The sequence below is a fragment of the Salvelinus alpinus genome, chromosome 11 (genome assembly GCF_045679555.1).
Source record: "Salvelinus alpinus chromosome 11, SLU_Salpinus.1, whole genome shotgun sequence".
Lineage (NCBI taxonomy): Eukaryota > Metazoa > Chordata > Actinopteri > Salmoniformes > Salmonidae > Salvelinus > Salvelinus alpinus.
Genome location: NC_092096.1, coordinates 62,789,666 through 62,815,016, shown reverse-complemented (window position 1 = coordinate 62,815,016; position 25,351 = coordinate 62,789,666). Strand labels below are relative to the sequence as shown.

The 25,351-nt window shown below is 42.9% G+C and overlaps 2 protein-coding genes across 5 annotated transcripts in view; both read right to left on the bottom strand.

Moving 5' to 3' along the window:
- LOC139534629 (metastasis-associated protein MTA2-like) overlaps positions 1 to 15,544 on the bottom strand; it is a 37,503-nt gene extending 21,959 nt beyond the window's left edge. For both annotated transcript variants that reach the window (XM_071333916.1, XM_071333917.1), the window contains exons 1-2: positions 15,144 to 15,544; positions 682 to 749 (exon numbers count right to left, since the gene is read on the bottom strand). In XM_071333916.1, coding sequence (XP_071190017.1) covers positions 682 to 749; positions 15,144 to 15,171 — 96 coding nt within the window. In that variant the 5' untranslated portion in view covers positions 15,172 to 15,544. The remainder of the gene's footprint in view (positions 1 to 681; positions 750 to 15,143) is intronic.
- Positions 15,545 to 16,393: 849 nt separating this feature from the next.
- LOC139534627 (echinoderm microtubule-associated protein-like 3) overlaps positions 16,394 to 25,351 on the bottom strand; it is a 36,208-nt gene continuing 27,250 nt past the window's right edge. For all 3 annotated transcript variants that reach the window (XM_071333913.1, XM_071333914.1, XM_071333915.1), the window contains 18 exons: positions 24,859 to 24,888; positions 24,447 to 24,567; positions 23,955 to 24,104; positions 23,757 to 23,826; positions 23,079 to 23,189; positions 22,709 to 22,804; positions 21,622 to 21,756; positions 21,213 to 21,351; positions 20,837 to 20,988; positions 20,609 to 20,734; positions 20,143 to 20,274; positions 19,982 to 20,049; positions 18,798 to 18,886; positions 18,538 to 18,635; positions 18,074 to 18,161; positions 17,882 to 17,980; positions 17,391 to 17,521; positions 16,394 to 17,288 (listed from right to left, as the gene is read on the bottom strand). In XM_071333913.1, the coding sequence (XP_071190014.1) occupies positions 17,097 to 17,288; positions 17,391 to 17,521; positions 17,882 to 17,980; positions 18,074 to 18,161; positions 18,538 to 18,635; positions 18,798 to 18,886; positions 19,982 to 20,049; positions 20,143 to 20,274; positions 20,609 to 20,734; positions 20,837 to 20,988; positions 21,213 to 21,351; positions 21,622 to 21,756; positions 22,709 to 22,804; positions 23,079 to 23,189; positions 23,757 to 23,826; positions 23,955 to 24,104; positions 24,447 to 24,567; positions 24,859 to 24,888 (2,027 nt within the window). In that variant the 3' untranslated portion in view covers positions 16,394 to 17,096. The remainder of the gene's footprint in view (positions 17,289 to 17,390; positions 17,522 to 17,881; positions 17,981 to 18,073; positions 18,162 to 18,537; positions 18,636 to 18,797; positions 18,887 to 19,981; positions 20,050 to 20,142; positions 20,275 to 20,608; positions 20,735 to 20,836; positions 20,989 to 21,212; positions 21,352 to 21,621; positions 21,757 to 22,708; positions 22,805 to 23,078; positions 23,190 to 23,756; positions 23,827 to 23,954; positions 24,105 to 24,446; positions 24,568 to 24,858; positions 24,889 to 25,351) is intronic.

Below are 25,351 nucleotides of genomic sequence, written 5' to 3'. Positions count from 1 at the left end.
TGTGGGAAGCTTGTGGACAGCTACCCGAAACCTCTGACCCAAGTTAAACAATTTAAAGGCAATGCTACCAAATACTAATTGAGTGTATGTAAACTTCTGACCCGCTGGAAATGTGATGAAAGAAATAAAAGCTGAAATAAATCACTCTCTACTATTATTCTGACATTTCACATTCTTAAAATAAAGTGGTGATCCCAACTGACCTAAAACAGGGAATTTTTACTAGGATTAAATGTCAGGAATTGTGAAAGACTGAGTTTAAACGTATTTGGCTAAGGTGTATGTAAACTTCAGACTTCAACTGTATATTATTCCCCTCCTCCTCTACTTCCATTAGATTGAGTTTTCATAGTGGTGTTCGCCACAACCCCTTCAATTTAAGAGTGTTACATAAATGGGCTTAATCCTTTGACTGGGAAACAAGCATGTGCCATACGCCGCTACACTACTGCTACAGCTAGCCACGTTATGTAATGGCTCTTGTACCAGCATCTTGTCCCTACTGTCTGTGTGTGTGTGTTACCACCAGCATCATCCCAGGGTATGAATGGGTTACAGACAGACTGGCTATAAGGTCAGATATGATAACCTTTACAAAGGGGTTGTCAATGTCAGCAAGATTTTTTTATGTAAACGCACCAAATCAGAGGTTAGATGTGAAGGACCGATTATTCCACCAACCTTGTTGAGCTCTTCTATTCTGCGGATCAGGTAAGGGTTGCTGGAGGAATTCTCAAAGTACACGTAATCTGAAAGGGAAAGAGAAAGTAGAAATCATACAAATTTGTATCATGTTAATTCAGTGTGTGGGACTTTGAACTTGATCTCTTCGGTTACTGTAACATGTTCAAAGGAAAACCCTTGTTGTGTGAGGAGTTTGGAATGTGAGTCCTTGTACAGTCAATTACTAATATGACTAAGGGGAACCCACTACCCACCACAGTAATGACATCACGCAGGCAGGCTTTGGCCAGGCAAAATCAATCCAGCAAAAACGGCGACTGGTGCTGGGTAGGGAGAGCGAATAGCTTTGCACAACACGTCCTGTCCTGTCTGTGTGTCTTCCATTTCAAAAGACAAGTGAGGTAATATCCACTCGGACATCCCAGGCTACCTCATAACATGATTGGTGCTTGCATGCGAGGTCTAGGAATTTAATTCCCTTCTCAGAATACAGCTACGATATGAAAGATGCTGGTGTGACTAAAAAAGTGACAAAAAATGAGACTTCCATTCAATGAACTAAGCTCGAAGCCTTTACCTACAGAGACGGTGGGCCTCCATCTCTTCCACACAGCCCAGTGATAGTTTATCCAGGGTCAACGGCACTGACCAGTGCCTGTACATAGCCTCGCTACTGTTATTATTCACTGTCTTTTTACTGTCATTTCCGTGCTTATCTATTGTTCACCTAATACCTATTTTTTACTTAAAAATTGCACTGTTGGTAAGGGCCTGTAAGTAAGCATTTCAGGTGCACGTGACAAATAAACTTTGATTTGACGAACACTGAATATCCCATTCAAAAGACTGGCTGCAGTGTCAGAGGCCTGGCTAAATTCCTCAGCGGACACAAGCTAACTAAAGATTATAGCTACTACTAGGCCTTCACACTGGCTGGGATGGGTTTATTTTCAAATGGCACAGCCTAAATGCCACTTTAAATAATGTTTACATACCCTACATTACTCATCTCATATGTATATACTGTACTCTATACCATCTATTGCATCTTGCCTATGCCGTTCGGCCATCGCTCATCCATATATTTATATGTACATATTCATTCCTTTACACTTGTGTGTATAAGGTAGTTGTTGTGAAATTGTTAGATTACTTGTTAGATATTACAGCACGGTCGGAACTAGAAGCACAAGCATTTCGCTACACTGACCAAGGAGGAGTAGTCGGTTATTCCAGAGTTGCTGAAGTGATAATGAATTAACCATAGTAGGTAGGATGTTATTCATTTCCAATCACTTCCAAAACAACACAAAAATAGGTTTGATGTATGCCTGCACTATTATAGGCCTACAACTAAGGTCTAGGTTACAATATCAAACCTTAACCCACCATAATGGCTTCCTCGCCAGTTATATGGCATGATGCATTATATTTTGCCCCATTTGGCCAATATTTTGGTTTTAGCAGTGGAGTGGAAGGGAAACCTACCCGTGTGTTTTAGGGGTCATTTGCAGGTCACAGCGAAGACCACTGGGCCTGTACCACATCTCTCAGCTAAATGACTGTCCTGACTAATCAAAAACTCTGTTCAACACATCTACAAAACACAAGCAAATATATGATAACTGGTGATGACATACTAGGGTTGGGCGATGTCTGGAATGACACATCCTCCCTTCGACCTGTCCAAACATCGTTGACGTTTTTTTTTTAAATCCATGGCTTGGGAAGCGCATCGTTACCGAGCAACGCAGTAAACAATCTGGCTATATCGAGAAAATGAATGGGGGGAAATATATATTTAATTTAAGGTTAGGCATAAGGTTAGAAATGTGGTTAGGGTGGAGGTTAGGGTTAGGTTTAAAAGCAGATTTTAATTAGAGAAAAATTGAAGAAATAGGCGGGGTTTATGACTGTGGCAACTAGTGACGACCCTGTGTAATGCACAAACCACCCGATTCGAGTCTAATCATTAGAGTACAATGTGGAAATCATATTTTCTTGTGTGCAAATAAACAAATATAAACCAAATCATATGGTAATGTAGTACCCGACACCTTTGAATGGTGATTTGTAACCACACATCGTAGGCCTACTGTGTGATACGAAACCCTTTCAAATTGTGATTTCTGACAATTTCCACTGAGACCGAGTACGCATGCTCACCATAGAAGACATCCCTGGGCGGTCTACTTGGGAGAGCGAAGTAAACCTGTCACACAAGGCGCAACAGTGGGCCAGCGCAGAGCTCACATCCTACCTACTCGAAGATGTCATCGGAGGATCTGATGACCCACTCATGGTGGAGAGCGAAAGAGGGTCACTTTGCTCTCTGGGCCAACGTCGCCCGCAAATAGGCCTACCTCTGCATCTGTGCAATAAGTCTTCCGTCTTATTGTGTTTTCAGTACAGCAGGCAATAGGTTACTGATTGTTACCCCACAGTCTATTAAAGCCAGAAAAGGTAAACATGCTTGTGTTCCTTGACAGAAACCTTTTAGGTAAGATATAATGAAAAGGAAAATAGGCCGAATAGTTCTTCATTGCAGTTATTTGTTGAATTTTCAAAACCTATTCACAGATGCGTCTTATTTCGAAAGAAATGTAGCTCAGGCCTAGGCTAAAATATTCTGTTAAGTGTGCCTTGAAATACTTACTTGCACTCATTTATTTGGTTTACTTTATTTGGGCCCATTTTGTAATTTGTAGCATATCCAAATGCGGGTTATTGTTTTTATAGCCGTATTTTTTGGAATGCCTAAAGGCAACAACGCATATGTTCAATAGGCTGGTTTGTTTTTATATACGGTTCATTCGTTATTCAGGTGTTATGTTATAACAAAATGTGTTTACACACACACAGTACCTGTCAAAAGTTCGGACACGCCTACTCATTCCAGGGTTTCTTTATTTGTACTATTTTCTACACTGTAGAATTCTTGTGAAGACATCAACACTTGGATGGTTGGAGTGGGAGCACATTTTTCGCACTACTACAGGGAGAAGTCCTATGCTGTCTGTCTCAACACTGATGAGAAAGAGGTCCCCTATTTTCTTTCCATTCATCAATTTATCCCTCTTTCTCCACACTCATCCATGTTCTAGGCTCTCCGTCTTGCCCCGTGTCCTCCCTCTTTGTGCTATGGGGGCTCCTTGCCTGCCTGAATCAGTGAGAGACAGTAGGCTGAAGCGGTGCCTCGCGGATCAATGGCCCAGGGAGTTTTTTTTTTTTTAAGAGGAATGGGGAACACAGTCTGAGAAGACAACCTTAGCCCAGATACTTTGTCAGCACTAACCAGATGTCTGATGATGTTCATTTTTTTGGATTTTATATAAAAATATCATTATCACCAATAGTTATTTGAAGAATAAAAATATATATTTGTGTGGGGACCTAACAGCTGACTGAAGACGGGACAGCCGGGCATTCGTGCAGTTGGCAATGACTGGTAAACTCATGGGTACAGTCGCAATGGCTGCATGGTATGATGTATTGTTAACTGATGTGACTCACGCAATGGAATGTAGTTTTTGTAATTGTTGAGTTTAATCAACAAAATCACAGCACATATTGATGGGTACACTTCCTGCTTTTACTTCCTGCTTTGAGCCTCTGGGTACACTCTCAATGGCGTCCAGTCCACACATTATGCCATCATTGACTGGAATAGGGAAGCCTGTTTATTAATTAACTTTCTATGGCAGCAGATGCAGTCGGGAGAGAAGGTAAGGAGAAAATGCGTGTTTTAAAATAATTAGTGATGCACCGATATTACATTTTTGGCCGATAGCGATATCCGATATTTTCCTTGCCAAAAAAAAAACCTGATACCGATAACCAATATTGAAATATTTTGTGGTCTTTTAAGCATTCTGGTACAGTTAAATAGTTAACACACACACAGCAGTCTAAAGCACTGCATCTCAGTGCAAGAGGTGTCACTACAGTCCCTGGTTCGAATCCAGGGTGTATCACATCCGGCCGTGATTGAGAGTCCCATAGTGCGGCGCACAATTGGCCCAGCGTCGTCCGGGCCTTCACTTTAAATAAAAATGTGTTCTTAACCGACTTGCCTAGTTAAATAAAAGGTGACACACACACACACACACACACACACACACACACACACACACACACACACACACACACACACACACACACACACACACACCACACACCACACCACACACACACACACACAAAAAGTTATTTTGTTGGCATTTAAATATGTCCCCATTACCAGTAAAACATAATCAAAACCAATTTATTTCACTTACTTGCTGTGCTGTTTCGTTGTTCCTTTGTTCTGTCATTTCATTCTCAACTAGGATTTCTATGGAACACCGTTTGGGTCTTTGCGTGTCAAAAAATATAACACTATTTGACGTGTCAAACAAGCTTGTTGACCAATCAGGACCTGAATATGACTGCACGTCAAATAATAATTTAACGCATTCATACATTTTTTACGTAGTTATTACACAATCACTCATATTTCATATGTCACAACGATTCATCGATATGTATGCTATGATGCCGGTAAAGTTGTCTCGTGCACCTACAGTGCTGGTCATAAAGAAAAGCAAGCAAGCTCATGGATGCAAACAATGTAGTTCTTCCCCAAAAACATAGCAAAATGACAATCTGTTTGAGTAGCTGTAGCTATACAGTTAGCTATACAGTTAGCTAGCTGTCATCTAAAATAAGAACTGTTTTAGAAATTAGGGTTATTTGATTAATGGTGGTCGGACCCATCTACGTCACTTCCTGTTGCGTCACTTCCTGTTGCGAGGTGCGTCACTTCCTGTTGAATCTGCAGACGTGTTGCTGTGCGTTTTGTTGCTGTGCGTTTTGCTGCCAACTTTACTTTGCTAGCTGACAACTTTACGTTTTTTTGTTTTGTTTTTGTTTTTAATTACCGTTTATATTTTTAGTTTTTTTCCATCGCAACTTTTTTCCCTCATTCAACTTTTTCACTCCGGACGCTTTATCTGGACATGGTTCGTCAACACCTTCAACAGCCGAAGCTAAGTAGTAACATTAACATGATGTCTTCTAATTGCAGTCGCTGTACTCATAATATACAGGAGAACGATCGCCTTACGGCGAGAATAGCTGTGCTACAAGCCCAGCTTCAGACGCAATCGTTAGGCAAGGGTAATTTCAGTGTAGGAAAGGAAAAAACAGCGTCTGTGCCACCAGTAAGTACAGATAGTAACGTTAGTATAAATCCCCCCGCACAGTCCCCGCAGCCGGACAACTTTCTCATGGCTTCTGGAGGGAAATGCTGTTGGAATGCTCAACCGGTGTCGCTCATTCAGCCGACAGAAACTTTCAACCGGTTCTCCCCATTATGTAGCGAGTCGGAGTCTGAGTCTGAGTCTTCTCTTGTCTCTACTCCTCCCGTTACGGGGTCTGAGACGCCGAAGGCTCCCACCATTAGCTCTGACAAATTGAAAACCCTAGTCATTGGCGACTCCATTACCCGCAGTATTAGACTTAAAGCGAATCACCCAGCGATCATACACTGTTTACCAGGGGGCAGGGCTACCGACGTTAAGGCTAATCTAAAGATGGTGCTGGCTAAAGCTAAATCTGGCGAGTGTAGAGAGTATAGAGATATTGTTATCCACGTCGGCACCAACGATGTTAGGATGAAACAGTCAGAGGTCACCAAGTGCAACATAGCTTCAGCGTGTAAATCAGCTAGAAAGATGTGTCGGCATCGAGTAATTGTCTCTGGCCCCCTCCCAGTTAGGGGGAGTGACGAGCTCTACAGCAGAGTCTCAGCACTCAATCGCTGGTTGAAAACTGTTTTCTGCCCCTCCCAAAAGATAGAATTTGTAGATAATTGGCCCTCTTTCTGGGACTCACCCACAAACAGGACCAAGCCTGACCTGCTGAGGAGTGACGGACTCCATCCTAGCTGGAGGGGTGCTCTCATCTTATCTACCAACATAGACAGGGCTCTAACTCCTCTAGCCCCACAATGAAATAGGGTGCAGGCCAGGCAGCAGGCTGTTAGCCAACCTGCCAGCTTAGTGGAGTCTGCCAATAGCACAGTCAGTGTAGTCAGCTCAGCCATACCCATTGAGACTGTGTCTGTGCCTCGACCTAGGTTGGGCAAAACTAAACATGGCGGTGTTCGCCTTAGCAATCTTATTAGGATAAAGACCTCCTCCATTCCTGCCATCATTGAAAGAGATCGTGATACCTCACATCTCAAAATAGGGTTACTTAATGTTAGATCCCTCACTTCAAAGGCAGTCATAGTCAATGAACTAATCACTGATCATAATCTTGATGAGATTGGCCTGACTGAAACATGGCTTAAGCCTGATGAATTTACTGTGTTAAATGAGGCCTCACCTCCTGGTTACACTAGTGACCATATCCCCCGTGCATCCCGCAAAGGCGGAGGTGTTGCTAACATTTACGATAGCAAATTTCAATTTACAAAAAAAAAAATGGCGTTTTCGTCTTTTGAGCTTCTAGTCATGAAATCTATGCAGCCTACTCAATCACTTTTTATAGCTACTGTTTACAGGCCTCCTGGGCCATATACAGCGTTCCTCTCTGAGTTTCCTGAATTCCTATCAGACCTTGTAGTCATAGCAGCTCATATTCTAATTTTTGGTGATTTTAATATTCACATGGAGAAGTCCACAGACCCACTCCAAAAGTCTTTCGGAGCCATTATCGACTCAGTGGGTTTTGTCCAACATGTCTCTGGACCTACTCACTGCCACAGTCATACTCTGGACCTAGTTTTGTCCCATGGAATAAATGTTGTAGATCTTAATGTTTTTCCACATAATCCTGGACTATCGGACCACCATTTTATTACGTTTGCAATCGCAACAAATAATCTGCTCAGACCCCAACCAAGGAGCATCAAAAGTCGTGCTATTAATTCTCAGACAACACAAAAATTCCTTGATGCCCTTCCAGACTCCTTCTGCCTACCCAAGGACGTCAGAGGACAAAAATCAGTTAACCACCTAACTGAGGAACTCAATTTAACCTTGCGCAATACCCTAGATGCAGTTGCACCCCTAAAAACGAAAAACATTTGTCATAAGAAACTAGCTCCCTGGTATACAGAAAATACCCGAGCTTTGAAGCAAGCTTCCAGGAAATTGGAACGGAAATGGCGCCACACCAAACTGGAAGTCTTCCGACTAGCTTGGAAAGACAGTACCGTGCAGTACCGAAGAGCCCTCACTGCTGCTCGCTCATCCTACTTTTCCAACTTAATCGAGGAAAATAAGAACAATCCAAAATTTCTTTTTGATACTGTTGCGAAACTAACTAAAAAGCAGCATTCCCCAAGAGAGGATGGCTTTCACTTCAGCAGTAATAAATTCATGAACTTCTTTGAGGAAAAGATCATGACCATTAGAAAGCAAATTACGGACTCCTCTTTGAATCTGCGTATTCCTCCAGGGCTTAGCTGTCCTGGATCTGCACAGCTCTGCGAGGGCCTGGGATCGGGAGAGACACTTAAGTGTTTTAGTACTATATCTCTTGACACAATGATGAAAATAATCATGGCCTCTAAACCTTCAAGCTGCATACTGGATCCTATTCCTACTAAACTGCTGAAGGAGCTGCTTCCTGTGCTTGGCCCTCCTATGTTGAACATAATAAACAGCTCTCTATCCACCGGATGTGTACCAAACTCACTAAAAGTGGCAGTGATAAAGCCTCTCTTGAAAAAGCCAAACCTTGACCCGGAAAATATAAAAAACTATCGGCCTATATCGAATCTTCCATTCCTCTCAAAGATTTTAGAAAAAGCTGTTGCGCAGCAACTCACTGCCTTTCTGAAGACAAATAATGTATACGAAATGCTTCAGTCTGGTTTTAGACCCCATCATAGCACTGAGACTGCACTTGTGAAGGTGGTAAATGACCTTTTAATGGCGTCAGACCGAGGCTCTGCATCTGTCCTCGTGCTACTAGACCTTAGTGCTGCCTTTGACACCATCGATCACCACATTCTTTTGGAGAGACTGGAAACCCAAATTGGTCTACACGGACAAGTTCTGGCCTGGTTTAGATCTTACCTGTCGGAAAGATATCAGTTTGTCTCTGTGAATGGTCTGTCCTCTGACAAATCAACTGTACATTTCGGTGTTCCTCAAGGTTCCGTTTTAGGACCACTATTGTTTTCACTATATATTTTACCTCTTGGGGATGTTATTCGAAAACATAATGTTAACTTTCACTGCTATGCGGATGACACACAGCTGTACATTTCAATGAAACATGGTGAAGCCCCAAAATTGCCCTCGCTAGAAGCCTGTGTTTCAGACATAAGGAAGTGGATGGCTGAAAACTTTCTACTTTTAAACTCGGACAAAACAGAGATGCTTGTTCTAGGTCCCAAGAAACAAAGAGATCTTCTGTTAAATCTGACAATTCATCTTGATGGTTGTAAAGTCGTCTCAAATAAAACTGTGAAGGACCTCGGCGTTACTCTTGACCCTGATCTCTCTTTTGACGAACATATCAAGACTGTTTCAAGGACAGCTTTTTTCCATCTACGTAACATTGCAAAAATCAGATATTTTCTGTCCAAAAATGATGCAGAAAAATTAATCCATGCATTTGTTACTTCTAGGTTAGACTACTGCAATGCTCTACTTTCCGGCTACCCGGATAAAGCACTAAATAAACTTCAGTTAGTGCTAAATACGGCTGCTAGAATCCTGACTAGAACCAAGAAATTTGATCATATTACTCCAGTGCTAGCTTCCCTACACTGGCTTCCTGTTAAGGCAAGGGCTGATTTCAAGGTTTTACTGTTAACCTATAAAGCGTTACATGGGCTTGCTCCTACCTATCTTTCCGAGTTGGTCCTGCCGTACATACCAATACGTACGCTACGGTCACAAGACGCAGGCCTCCTAATTGTCCCTAGAATTTCTAAGCAAACAGCGGGAGGCAGGGCTTTCTCCTATAGATCTCCATTTTTATGGAACAGTCTGCCTACCCATGTGAGAGACGCAGACTCGGTCTCAACCTTTAAGTCTTTACTGAAGACTTATCTCTTCAGTAGGTCATATGATTGAGTGTAGCCTGGCCCAGGAGTGTGAAGGTGAACGGAAAGGCTCTGGAGCAACGAACCGCCCTTGCTGTCTCTGCCAGGCCGGTTCCCCTCTCTCCACTGGGATTCTCTGCCTCTAACCCTGTTACAGGGGCTGAGTCACTGGCTTGCTGGTGCTCTTTCATGCCGTCCCTAGGAGGGGTGCGTCACTTGAGTGGGTTGAGTTACTGACGTGATCTTCCTGTCTGGGTTGGCGCCCCCCCTTGGTTTGTGCTGTGGTGGAGACCTTTGTGGGCTATACTCGGCCTTGTCTCAGGATTGTAAGTTGGTGGTTGAGGATTTCCCTCTAGTGGTGCGGGGGCTGTGCTTTGGCAAAGTGGTGGGGTTATATCCTTCCTATTTGGCCCTGTCCGGGGGTTTCTTCGGATGGGGCCACAGTGTCTCCTGACCGCTCCTGTCTCAGCCTCCAGTATTTATGCTGCAGTAGTTTGTGTCGGGGGGCTAGGGTCAGTTGGTTACCTAGAGTACTTCTCCTGTCTTATCCAGTGTCCTGTGTGAATTTAAGTATGCTCTCTCTAATTCTCTCGTTCTCTCTTTCTCTCTGAGAACCTGAGCCCTAGGACCATACGTCAGGACTACCGGGCATGATGACACCTTGCTGTCCCCAGTCCGCCTGGCCTTGCTGCTATTCCAGTTTCAACTGTTCTGCCTGTGGTTACGGAACCCCTACCTGTCCCAGACCTGCTGTTTTCAACTCTTAATGATCGGCTATGAAAAGCCAACAGATTTATTCCTGATTATTATTTGACCATGCTTGTCATTTATGAACATTTTGAAAATCTTGGCTCTCTCTAATTTTCTCCTTCTCTCTTTCTTTCTCTCGGAGGACCTGAGCCCTAGGACCATACGTCGGGACTACCGGCCGTGGTGACTCCTTGCTGTCCCCAGTCCGCCTGGCCTTGCTGCTATTCCAGTTTCAACTGTTCTGCCTGCGGTCATGGAACCCCTACCTGTCCCAGACCTGCTGTTTTCAACTCTTAATGATCGGCTATGAAAAGCCAACTGAGATTTATTCCTGATTATTATTTGACCATGCTTGTCATTTATGGAAATTTTGAAAATCTTGGCTCTCTCTAATTTTCTCCTTCTCTCTTTCTTTCTCTCGGAGGACCTGGGCCCTAGGACCATGCGTCGGGACTGCCGCCCGTGGTGACTCCTTGCTGTCCCCAGTCCGCCTGGCCTTGCTGCTATTCCAGTTTCAGCTGTTCTGCCTGCGGTTATGGAACCGCCACCTGTCCCAGACCTGTTGTTTTTCAACTCTTGATGATCGGCTATGAAAAGCCAACTGAAAATTATTCATGATTATTATTTGACCATGCTTGTCACTTATGAACATTTTTGAACATCTTGGCATAGTTCTGTTATAATCTCCACCCGGCACAGCCAGAAGAGGACTGGCCACCCCTCATAGCCTGGTTCCTCTCTAGGTTTCTTCCTAGGTTTTGGCCTTTCTAGGGAGTTTTTCCTAGCCACCGTGCTTCTACACCTGCATTACTAGCTGTTTGGGGTTTTAGGCTGGGTGTCTGTACAGCACTTCGAGATATTAGCTGATGTACGAAGGGCTATATAAAATAAAATTGATTGATTGATCTACGTGAAGCTAGCCACAATAAGGATTAGCCACAAAAGCTGACTTTGGGTTAGCCTTCAAAATAAAAGTATGGCATAATTCTACTATTTGTATTCATTTGCATCACTGTTAATGACAATTTTATTTTAAAGGCAAACTGCAAATTCCACTATTGTGCCTAATTCTTATTGTGGCTAGCTTCACAACACATAACCAGGTCCGGTCGAGCCTCATTAGCCAGATGAAGCTAGCTGGCTGCTTATAATGTTAGCTTTGGGCAACAGGGTTCAGTAGCTGGCTAGATATTTATTTTAATTTACTGAAGTTAAATTTTAATAGGCGAACAATAAATGGCAACCTAGCTAATACTTACAAGGATTCCTAAATCATTGCTAAGAATAATGAAAATGACTGCAGTTTTTACTGGTCATTGTTTTCAGGCTGGTTGTATTGGTGCTAGCTAGGTACCAAGATAAAGCTAGCTAGCCCAGAAGTTGCGGTCGAACAAATTATGCTTTATTACCAAAGCGGTATTGTAAACACATCGTTCGTGGCCGGTGTTTGCTGACATTTTTATACAGCTTTGACAGTACTACTGTATCTTTTTTGACACGCAAAGACCCAAACGGCATTCCATAGTATGTATGTTGTTAAGGTAATAGCAGTGACGCTATTACTGTGTAACTCCGGTAGGGCAACATCTGAAAAATAGCACACTTGGTAGTGTGTACCGGTGCTCGACCAGTCGGCGAAAACCAACATCACCCACGACAGAACGGTTGATTGTCAAGGGCAATGAATTCCATTATCTTGACTTTAATGGATTTCGTCTTCGAGTTGTCTCGCTGTTACTCTTTCAAATGACTGCTTGACTTGTTGATTGCTCGATCCACACAGCAGGCATTGTGGGCTAGATTAGGAATGCTGTGTTGCACGTGTAGCACCAAATTTTATGTGGCGTCATTACGTCATGTACCTACGTTATATTAGGTATGCACGGTAGCTTTGAAATCGGTTTTTAACATCGCCGTTAAACTAGACACCGGGCCGATACCGATGTTGGCATTTTTAACTAATATCGTCAGATTCCGATATGTTTAACCGATATATCGTGCATCCCAAAAATGATAGTAATTTTTTTGTTATTCAAAAGTTATGTGAACCACGGTCATTTGGCTGGCCGATTACCGCCATCCAAATTTCCATGACCATCACAGTCCTGCTAGTGAGTCTATTGCTACATACAAAACATCTGTGGCAAGCACTGCCCCATTGATTCATTCCATGCGCTTTATATCAACAGGACTTGTACCCAGCCTGTCGATAGGCTCCTCTGGATATAAAACAGGGCATAGCCTTAGACCAGGGGTGTCAAACTCATTCCACGGAGTGCCTAGTGTCTGCAGGTTTTTGGTTTTTCTTTTCAATAAAGCCCTAGACAACCAGGTGTGGGGAGTTCCTAACTAATTAGTGATGCTAATTCATCAATCAAGTACAAGGGAGGAGCGAAAACCTGCAGACACTCGGCCCCCCGTGGAATGAGTTTGACACCTGTGCCCTAGACCAAGCCATTCAATTCAGCTAATGGAGGCAAGTAAAAGCTAGTCATGAGAAGAGTGACACGTGGGTTTCTGTGAGGTAAATTACTGTTTTGAATACAGTAGTAGGCCTATATCCACTAGACTATACTCTTTCAGATGAGGTGCAGATAAACATTTAAAACGATGAAATGTGGGACCCTCGGGACTAACCGCCTCACTGAGCAAATACAACAGGCCGCCCTCATATCCCAATTAATCATTAGGGCTCAATTTAATTTCCACACGCATAATGAGCGTCTGCTAAATGACTTAAATGTAAATGTATAATGTCAAGAGTGACACGTCAGAAGTAAAAGCTTCACCACGGAGAAGCAGCAACAGTTAGTAGCTGTGACAGCATTCAATGTGCTGTCACTACTGTTTGGGAAGATAACAGAACTCGCTTAACACAACACTTTGGTTTTACTTTGAAATTCACCATAAACAACAGGTTTTAGACACATACCAAACCAAGGCCCTTATTCAGAACACATCTCTAAGTAGGAGTGCTGTCAGAGCTGCCCAAATGGGTAGACATTCTGCTAGGCACTGGTCTTTGTGACCACCTTGACTTGGAGCAAGAAAATTAGCATGAACATCACAACATTAGACTTAATGGTTGACTCTTGCTCGAGCTCTCAGGGAAGATTCCCTCCAGTAGGTCGACGGTGCATAAGTATTTTGTCGCGCTCTGAGGTGCTGGGAGGCAGTGTTGCGAAGTTACTGATGTGGGGGACTAAAAGCAGGCAGGCATTATCAACAGACAGGCCGGAAGACACTACCATCTGCAGAACAGTGCCATCTCAGGCACAGTCTCAAGGCCAAGATAACTGAGGTGAGGGGGTTTAAAAGGTTGAAATACCATACTGTAATTGCCATGTTCGTTGAGACTAAATAAATGCATAATGCTGCAACCGAAACAATGCCTTGCTGTCATGTGGCTTTCAGACAGTCAGGGGTTAAATCCATCTATACTGTTGCCTGTAAAAGAAGGCATTCATTATCATATTCATGTACTGCAACACGTTATCTACTAGTAGTAATCATATCAATGATGTTTGGCCCAATGCTTTCTGTGGGGCTATTTTGCACAAGAGCTTGATTACATTGTATTATGCACAGAAACAAGGTAGCATCTCCTCTGACACTGCACCGTTTAATCACCGTGACCTAAAAACAGACGCTCTTGTGGGACCTTATACGATAACGATAAAATAGCAAGAATGTATCAGTGTGTATCATTATAACTATATATTTCACTGGTTCAGTCAGTGGCTGTGCATCCACCAAAACACGGACTCAAGCCAAGACATTAAGAACATCAACGTCGCACCAAGTCAAGACCGCTGATGTTGATAATCTTTCCCACCACCAATAATATAATCTCATAAAATTGCAATGTTGATGGTAAAATAAAGCTGTCGACCCTGTGGGTTGAAGAGGAATCCAGACGGTTTAGCTATGGCCAGCTTGCGACCTAACTAACACACGTTTACCGGCGTTTAACATACAGACGTGAGTATTGTTAGCTTGCTAAATGCACCATTTTGTAACCTATGTAAACAATGTAGCTAAATGGTAACGATGAGTATAAATTGCGGAACAGATTGAAGTTTGGGATGATCTTCTGAACAATAAAGCTGCTTCCCACTTAGCTATAATCAATTGTCGTACTATGATTGGTAGCATACGCTAACTACCTACAGAGCCAGCAAGCTAACTTGCTAGCTAGCTGTAAATTGACGTTACGTTAGCGATCTAGCCAAACCAAGTGACAGATGGTACCTAACGCTTGCAGTCGAGTATGCTAACGTTACCTGGCTAAGTAAAACAAACATGTTTGAGTAACTTTATCATACTCAAGTTAACTTGTTGGTTTCAACTGGCGTTAAATGGCTAGTTATATAAACTTAACTATGCCAGCTAACGATACACTGCAAGTTGATTAAAGTCTTATAGCCAACTAAATCAAGCTACGTAAGCTAAACTAGTTCACGCTACCAATAGCCAAGGAACGCGTTCTAATTTGACATGTCCTGCTAACAAGTTAGCTAGGTAGCGTTAGCCTGTTAGTTAGCCAGCCTTCGCGGAAATAACTATCACTCGCTAGCTACCAAATGCAAATCAGCTAGCTAACTACCCTAGCATAGCTAGCTAACAATCACGCTGAGGTCTCAAAAAAAAAAAAAAGACTTACCTCCCACTCGGTACATGTTGGCCGCCATTCTCTCGTTACCCCCAACAAACACTATCCAAGGGATTCCCCTCTTGCGTAATTTTTTTTCGATCTGGGGCTATTTTATCCCTGCATTTATTGTAAACCTCCCCTGCCTCGAAACAAAGCCGGGACCCGGCACAGTAGCCAAGCTCTTGCTGGTAAAAGTTTAAAGTTTCCGTTAATGTTTCGGGGTTCCAAAATGCGTCTTTGTTTCAGTCCGATAACCACCTCCCTCTTCCTCACTCACGCATTCACACTTGCAGGCATGCATACACAGCCCTTGATAGCTAGCCTGTCGCTTATTCCACTCTTCCTCCCATCCTCCGTTCCCAGCTTCATCCTCCTCTTCTTCACCTCTGCTCAGTACACACACACACACACACACACAGTCCGCCCCTCCCGTTCGAAAACGTCAGCTTCGGAAAATAACGTCGTTTAGAATCGGAAAACTCCGGAAACACACACAATTCATAACAACAGTTGCTCCAACTATCACCATTACAAACACTAAGAACCACTGATTAAGTTTTTAATAAAAGAGCAAAAATGTAACCAACATTGTTGTTTATCACCCAATAGCTATAACTAAAGTAAAACTGAAGACAGATCATCTGGTTGACATGTTGGGCATTTAGAGTATGCAGATGAACACATTGACGAGACACGTATACAGCCTTCCACCACTTCCAGAGGCTAGACTCAGATATAGTACAGTAGTTGAAGCAGAATGACAACTCAACATGGCCCTTATTTGAACAACACTGCCCTCTAGCGAGAATTTCGATAGCATGCTGTTTTTAGAACTTACAGTACAATCAATGATGTAAAAATAATTTGAGTACAAGTACACCCCACTGAAAATGCTTGAATACTTTTAGAAAGATGCTATGAATTCATAAGCATAGTTTTTTTGTAATTGTTTATTGATAGAAATATCTACAGACATAGGAAACGATGACACATTCAAAAGTACTTTTAAATAAACACAGAAGATATCAAATACAAAAGTGTACTACAATAAGGTACACATTAATTAATTTGTCTAATACAGGAGATATTGCAGTTGAAACTAATGAGTAAATGCACTTGAAAGATTGTCACCGTCTAGCAAAATGCAAACGTTTGAAGCACAAAAGAGGTCAATATTCCTAGAGATAGCAATAAAGCAAAATATATATGATATTACTTTTCTGACAAGAGAATAACCATAAAACACCACTACGGTACGCTTGTATGGTAAACAAAATGGGATATTTTGGAATGTTCTCAACAATTGATCCCTTTGTCGTCAGTTGATGATGGCAGTCAAACAGGCAGTTGATTTGAAAGCTTGACCTTTTTCAAATGTCAGACTAGGAATGTAACTGAAATTGAGAAGTAGATTGTGCCCAGATGTAGTAACGTTTCCATTTCATCATGTGGGTCTAATATCTGTAAAAACAAAACTTCATCATGCTTGAAAAGAGAATCCTATGGAATCCAAAGCCTTCTGTACTGTAAGAATCCGATGAAGCAATACACCACAGGTCCTTGGCTGACCTTACAACTTTTGTACTGATGATATACAAGGGCCAGCCAGTTCCCTCTCTGTCTACGTTACTCCCCACTCTGTAAAAATGTCTCTCCCTTCTGCTTCTCTATCACTCTCTGTCTTTACCCCTACCTACATGTGCAAATTACTTTGACTAAGCTGTACCCCCACACATTGACTTGGTACCATGTATATAGCCTCGTTATTGTTATTTTATTGTGTTGCTTTTTAATGTTTTACTTTAGTTTATTTAGTCAATATTTTCTTAACTCTATTTAGGTAGAACTGGTTAAAGACTTGTATGTAAGCATTTCACGGTAAGGTCTTCTTCACCTGTTGTATTTGGCGCATGTGACCAATAAAATGTGATTTGATTTTCTCTTAATGTCTCTTTCCCTCCTTTAAGGTTCTGGGGAACTGGCGAAGGATGCAGAGTGTAGGCGGTCTCCACCATCCCCTGTTCCTGCTCTCTTGACCTCCCACTGGAGGATACAGGTGTCCTTGCCACCCATAGAGAGCAAGTGACTGTCACAGTGGGTGAAGCGCACATTGGTCACGTGACTGCCGTGGCCCTCATAACTGTGGTTTGGGGCCTGATGGATAAAAGAAGACAGTTGATATGCGGTGAACGTTTTGGTGAAAGGAGTAGAAATAATGGAAATCAATTGTAAATGTGGAGCTGTGTTATCCCTGACCTTGGGTTTTGGGCAGGGATACTGGAAGAGGTGGACTTTACAGAAGTCATCAGCCACCGCTACCACCCTCTCACTGTGGGAGCGACAGAGGGCGTTGATGTCTGTACCGTCGGAACCTTCCAACCACACACCTATGGGACAGACAGAAAATAACACACAATACAGGTTGAATACTCAGTCACTGCTAAGGGGTTGTGTGATACTGAGAGCTTTGAAATACAGATGTAGGATCTTAATTTGAGCCAGTTTGCTACAGCAGGAAAATAATCCTGCAGCAACAAGAAATATGAATTATTATGTGGATTATAATTAATGGACATTTTTCTAGGTGTTGATACATTTTTCGTAAGGGAAAATAAATTCTGACATATCTAAGTGTAAATTAAAAACTTCAGAAAACTTTTTAAACCTCAAATACACAACACGTTTTAAAATGTCCTGCATTGCAGGAAAGTTCTCCTGCAACAGGGTGATCGCTTTGTCACTCTCACCCATGACGTGGAAGCCCAGTACGCAGGTGTAGGACGCCCATTCTCGGTCTTTGCTCTCATAGCGGTTCCTCAACAGTTTGCAACCTCCAGCAACGTCCCCTGTTTGAGAAGACCAATAGTCATTAGGAAAATAGGACATATTATACTGTTCAAATGAGACATGGAAATGTAGACATTTTCACAGTCACTCACAGTAAAGGATTTCGTAGTCGCCCGAATTGGACATAATGTACTTCCCATCTTTGGACCAATCAAGGTGAGTGATGAAGCTGGAGTGACCCTAAAAATAACAGACATAAAAAATTGACACGACACCTAAATGTAACGGATGTGTTAGCGGGTAGGCGCTAATAGCGTTTCAATCGGTTACGTCACTTGCTCTGAGACTTGAAGTAGGGTTTCCCCTTGCTCTGCAAGGGCCACGGCTTTTGTGGAGCGATGGGTAACGACGCTTCGTGGGTGACTGTTGTTGATGTGTGCAGAGGGTTCCTGGTTCGCGCCCGTGTCGGGGCGAGGGGACGGTCTAAAGTTATACTGTTACATAAACACCATGACAAATGTGTCCTGAGCTCTACTGTACCCCACAATGAACCACTCATTCATGACATAAATAATCCACAACCATCCCCAACACCCCAGAATGTACTGCAACTTACATTGCACTTTCCGTAGCGGGAGTAGCGCCGTCCACTCTCGGTGACGTTGTAGACGTAGATGAAGTTGTCATGGGAACCCACGGCCAAAAAGCTACCGTCTGAAAGGGGAAATGAAAACAAAGGCATGTTCCAAATAAAGGCAATAAAATGTTTAATAAATAATAGAGATCCATCATAGTGCCAAGTGAGTACATATTACTGAATCATGGTTGAAATTCAATCCATTCTGAGACACTGAGGAAAGGAGCTTAACCTCTGACCTGGTGAATATCTCATGACGGACAGCTGTTCATTCCCGTCGGTGTAGTCTGAGATCACCTCTTTGGTCTGCAGGTCAAGAACCAGCCATCTGTTACAGGGGTATTTGGAGGTGGTAGGGGGTTTGGGCAGAGGCAGACAACCAGTGTGAAGGTTTGAACCACTAAACAATTATTTATTTTTTATCATCTTGGGGTTGTGTATCATTTGTATTGTTTCATGTCACAAAGGCATGGTAATTAACATGCAAGTATTTATATTGATTGACGCTTTATATGAGTTGATAATGCTTGGTATGAGATAGAACGTCGCGACCCTGCCCACCTGTGGGGAAAACAACGTTTGTTTACCTAAACATAGGCTCACAGCAAAATCTTTTTCTAACTAAATGTTCTTTTAAATTTTTTAACATTTAACTAGGCAAGTCAGTTAAGAACAAATTCTTATTTAGTCACGGCCTAGGAACAGTGGGTTAACTGCCTTGTTTAGGGGCAGAACGTTTCGTTTACTGGCCCAACGCTCTAACCACTAGGCTACCTGCTGCTCTGCTTGTTTTAGTCAATTACAAAACTACATTTAAGAGAAGAACATGATTAAAGATGACTTTTCAACATTGCTTGCTCCCTATTGTTCTCACTACTTTATATTGTAGGGCTCCCCTCATGCCCCTTTTCATAACGATGCTAGCAGCCACTTGACTGAGTGCTAGCTACCGACCGGAACATTAAGCTAGCCAAGACCAACAATACAAAAACAGACTATACAGCTCCAAGTAGTGAGTGGAGTTACAAATGGCCCGTACTAAACAAGTTAATTGTCTTACCTGTGATTAAATGTTTTCCACACGCATAGCTACTCGTAACCTACTTGGACACCGCGTACCCACATTGAATAGCATAAAACCACAGGGCTCTTTTCGCTGCCTCTATTTCTCTATGGGAGCATTGTGAAATGTAGGTTGAACAACACAGCAACCTTTCGGCGTGTTTTGTTATTTCTGTATATATATATTTTTATTGAAATGGGGGTCAATAGGAAACCATGTCAGTTTTCCCCAATTTGTGGGCGTAGTCGAGGCGAATTCCTTATTATTACGTGAATACCAACTGGGACTATTTCCTGCTCTACTCTCTAGCCAGAGAGACGTGTCTCCTGAAAGGAGTTTGATGCTGTGGTATTATCTCACCTGCCTGTGCTGAGCCCAACAGTCACCACGGCCCCATTAGGACAGAAGTCTGCACACAGCCCATACTCCTGAAAAATACAGTATGAATATCAGTATTTGTGTAGGGGTGTGCATGTGTCTATATGTGCATGTATGTTTGTGTATTGTCCACTCCCGCCCACCTCCAGCGTGGTGCACCAGTCCAGTTTGTGCTCCGCTGTGTTCCACACGCACACCTGTCTGTCATGTCCACAGGTGAGGAAGATATCCTGAGAGGGGTGAGTAGCCAAACCCCACATCTCATCCACATGACCCTGCACAGGGGAGAGCAACACACACACACACACTCAATACACACACTGGTTTTAGGTTTCTATTCTCTATGCTTCTCCCTGTAGTGTGCACTTGTTCACTGCCATTGTGGATTTAAAATGAATGTATATGGTGTAAGACACGGTGGAAACTCCCTCTAACCCATGTGAGGGCATACAACAATATAATACTTAGAAATCCACGAGGGGGAGGGAGAAAGTGCACACTTTGGGAAGAACGGAGAAGTGTAGGAGATCGGAGCGCAGAACATGTGCAGACCAGGTGTTTAACCACAAACCACCCAGTACATACTCCATCATGCCAATGTTAACATACCTGCACTATGGCCACGAAGCCATCAGAGAAAGTGCCCCTCAGGATGGCATTTCGGGTGGTACCAACCAACACCTCTTCCCCGTTTACATCTGTGATGCAACGGACCGCACCAAACTTTTCTGGAATCTATAATAAATTCATATATTTTATTCTGAAATTACACACAAATACATACAAAAAGGTCTTAAATGTTGAAACACGCTCGGTTTTGAAACACGCGTCTTTCACCTCACACTCTCTCTCGGGCGCCAGGTCTGCACTCCAGCGGATGATCTTGCGGTCTTTGCCCCCGCCGCTGAGGAGAGCGCCCCCCTGCAGCATACACAGCGTAAACACACTGCCGTCATGGGCCCGTGTCTGACGCATGATCTGGAACGTCTCTTCAACAGAAGGGAGAGAGGAGGTGAAGAAGATTACTTTGTTGTCTTTTGTCACGGGTCTCTCACATTCGGGGAGCAAGCGGAAAAGATAGCCACATATGTCTGGTACATTATTGGCTAAGGAGGTACTAAATCAGATGATATTGTATTATTAGTTTATATACACTGTATTTCACATGGAGAGCCTAGTCCATATTTGGAGCCCATTTGGAACAGACCGTTACCTTTGGCTCCTTTCCCCAGTGTCTTGACGTCGCCGGGTGATTTGCCCCATGTCAGGATGTTCCCCTCGGAGTCCCCGGTCAGCACGTCTCCCGTCAGGCTAAACAGGAAGCACTGGATGAACTTGGGTTTCTTGTATTTCTGACAGAGGAAAGAAGAGCAACATTACAAACCGATAATAAGTTTGAATGACGATATGTAGCGGAGGTGGTTTAGTGAGAAGTAGCCTTGCGTGAGACCTGCAGACTCGTTTTCGCCTCCAGAGTTGGTCTAGGCTTTAGCTCAATGGGCTAGAATAGTCTTTCTTGAGTCATACAGATAAGCCGGGTTTGATATACCCATTGGTCACATATCTTTTGTCTATGTGAAAAATACTTTTCAGATGAAGAGTAGTTAAGGGACTTCCCTCACCCCGAAGATGCCCTGTTTCTTGGTGAGTGAGCCTGCACTCAGGGTCCAGAAATAGATGTGAGACTTTCCACAAGTGATAATGTTGGTGCTGTCGCTGGGGTTGAACTCCACTGCAAACACTGCCTCGTTGGTGCTCTGGATTAACACACACAAGGAGAACATTTAAAAATCAAATAATTCACTCAAATGCAAAATCTTTGTGAACTCCAATGTTAATCTCAAACCTGCATTTCTACGAATTTTCCAACCTTGGAATTCACTTGAGGACAGTTCAGATTGTATGATGGGGCATAACACTTCTGCAACTTAGTTTCAATTTGCAGATGCATTACAGTCCAGCGGGGGATGGGTAAATGTTACATACGTTGAACCATCTCATATATTTATGTGGGCTGAACCTTTTCCCTTGCCACTCCTTGGGACCACTCCCAAATTTCACTGGAGATTCAAAAATGGGCTCTCGAATCTAGGGCACTCGTGACAAATGATGCTTATGCTAAATCAATTTGGCGAAAATACGAGAAGTTCTGCATGTGTGCTACAAGAAACTTGAGACCAAGAGAGAAAATGATGTCATATAAACACCCACCTAATATCCAAACCCCCCTAACACACACACACACACACATATGCATATAGAGCACACACCGCTGGACAAATTCAGTCTAAAATATTTACACAGTTGCCGTGGCAACACCGCTGAAATGACTCTCAGGGAAGTAGAAACATTTGGGACAAAAGCCTGTGACAGAACTAGGTGATGTGGAAGAATTTATTTTTGCTTAATCTATGCAAATAGGCCTCCTTTTCAGGGATCTGAAGATTCTCACTAATGTAATGCCGTCTTTAACAGCCTACGCATGCAAATTACAGGCTTGGCTACCTGCAAAGATAGGGGTAGATTTTTGTTGTTATAACACAAGGAAGCCGTATCAAGATGTATACTGTAAATGGTATTGATTAATTGCATTTTACTGCATTAAACCTACAGTGCAATATGAATAGGAATCTGTGTGTGTGTGTCTTTGTACGTGCCTGTGGGCTTGCATGAAAACGTGCATGTGCGTGTCTTGGTGCATTGCTTTACCTTAACCTCTGTGTGCTTGGTTCCTTTGGCACAGTCCCACACAGACAGCATGTGTTCATTGGAGTCATCAATCACACAGAGGAAGGCTCCAGCGTCCTGCAAGCAGAGGAGAAGTAAGAAGGAGAGAAAGAACCAGTGAGAGGGCATATGACAGATGGAGAGATGATGCAGCCCAGTCACAAATCAGGACTAATGTATTAAAGCCTGTATTGGTTTTGTTTGAGAGTCCTGTATGGAGATTAGGTGTCAGGGGTTCTTCAATAGCCTTAGTGAGATGAGAAATACTGTACTAAATATAGGCCATAAACTCAGTAGCATCTAGTGTGTGTGTGTGTGGGAGGGTTGTTTTGTAGTGGGAATAAACACTTACTGCAAAGGAGAAAGCCACAGACCCTACACCTCTCTCAAAGGTGCCCAGTCCTATCTGTTGTAGGGTGATCAGTGTGGAGGAATCCCAGATATGGACATAAGGCTGCAGGGGCTAAGACATAAATTAGACAAGGATTGTTAATTAGTATCATGTGTGTTATTATATGTATACAATACTTTTTTCTGTGTATTTGATAGTATGACCTTTTTTTTTTTTTTAAGTCTTAAAGGGACACCAGCAAGAATGGAAACATTTTCGTTTTAAATAGTGACAGATGATGTTCCTTAAAAAGGTCCAATAGAGCCATTTCTGGTTGACATTTAAGTACCTTACAGTGATTGTTTTCAATTAAAATGGTCAAAAAGAAACAAAAATTGCTAGGACTGTCTGGGAGTGGTGTAAGTGGGGAGGGGAAAACTGAAAACTAGCTGTTATTGGCAGAGAGGTTTGGCACTCTTATTGGTCTATTAACTCATTTACCACCTGGTGATGTCACTAGGCAGGTCAAAACTCCACCTGACCAAAACAGGCTGACATTTAAGGTGGTCTTTTCAAACAGCTCTTACACTAAAAGGACATTATCATTTTCACAATTTCACAGTGTGTAAATCTATATAAAACACAGAAAATCACATTTTTGACTGCACTGGGCCTTTAAATAGCCCAAACGCCCCTCACCTTTCCATCCTTGTCCACCCCCGCCGTCTGTCCTGATGCCACCCGTACCTTGTCTGGATGGATGGTCAGACTGAAATAAAGACAAATTGGGATATCATAAAGCGTCAACTTCACAATCAATTCTCACAATTGGTTTTAGTTGATTTTGTACAGTTATGTAATGATACGAGAGGTCGAGGTTGGGTCTGAGCCACTCACCAGCGGACACAGTCGGTATGTTTGCGGTAGTGGCGCTGTGTGCGGTTGTTGATGTGGTACAACACCACCACACAGGCGATGAAGTACACCGCCTCACCCGACGACAGCAGGTACAGGTTGGCCCGGCAGTCCCGTCCTCGGTAACCGTAACTATGCGGCTCCAGTCAAGGTGACATCACTGAAGCGTCTCATTGGTTCATCAGTCTAAATCATTAATTGAGCCTAAAGCAATTTCACCCACAGCTACACCCATAATATGTGATTTATAGATGACATAACTTCCATTCACCTGAGGAGAGGATGACTTGGCTCAAGGACATTCGATAACTTAAATATGTTTCTCTGACTGATTGGCAATATGGACTTCATGGCTTTCATCCAAGAAACTTAGAACTATAGAATATCAAGCATTCTAATCAACCATGAATGGAATTTAAAAACTAAAATGCTGCTTTATCAACGCCCCACTGGTCGTGACTTGTGGGAGGATACACCCAATCGAGTTCCAGTTTCTCTACAGGTGGCTCCATCCTCAGGTCCTCGTAGTTCTGGATGTTGGAGGGGACATACATGGTGATTGGTCGACCACGGATGAACATCTTGATTGATTGACCTGTCAGCCAATGAGAGAGGGAGAAAAATAAAGTAAGACAAGACTGGACAATGGATACATATTAATCTCCAATCACTACCATGGGTCAATATGAACTTTCTCAATCTTATCCTCAAATGTTTTGCTCTTTCAACAGCCTGTCTAAACTACCAAAGCTCTGGTGATGCTACAATATCTACCAATAATTCACTCCATAACAAAAAGTCAACAGTCTGTACCATTAGCCTGTATGAATCCCAAGCACCTACATTTAGTTGAATGACATAACAGTTAACACATGACGTCTCATACCTTGGGTTCCTCGTCTGGACCCGGGAGATCCTACGAGAAGAGAGAAAGAGAGGGAGAGAGACAAATAAACAAGGAACCTAGGAACACTAAATCACAGCTGATTCCAGCAGAGCAGATCATGCTTTGACATTACGGACCCTTCGGGACCAGATTCAGAGCCGGTCGAATGAGGTCTATGAGCAAACCAGAGGGGTGGTTTTCCAACACCAAGCCTGTCATCTAGATGACTGTTACTTCAATTTAAAAGGTTGGGGGAGAGGAGAATGGGTTTTACATGTTGATGGTTCTGGTTTGGGATGTTTCTGGTGGGAATCTGTCTGTCTCGCTTTGAAAAGGTTGTAAAACTAAAAAGCAGGGCTCTCTTCACAAGGGAGGGAAAGTCTGCAGTTTAACTATATGGTAATGACCTGATTTTTTTATTAGTCATTGTTGACACTATTTGGAATTTCCCCATGGGTCTACTTCATACCGCTCGTGGACCCTGTTGAAACGC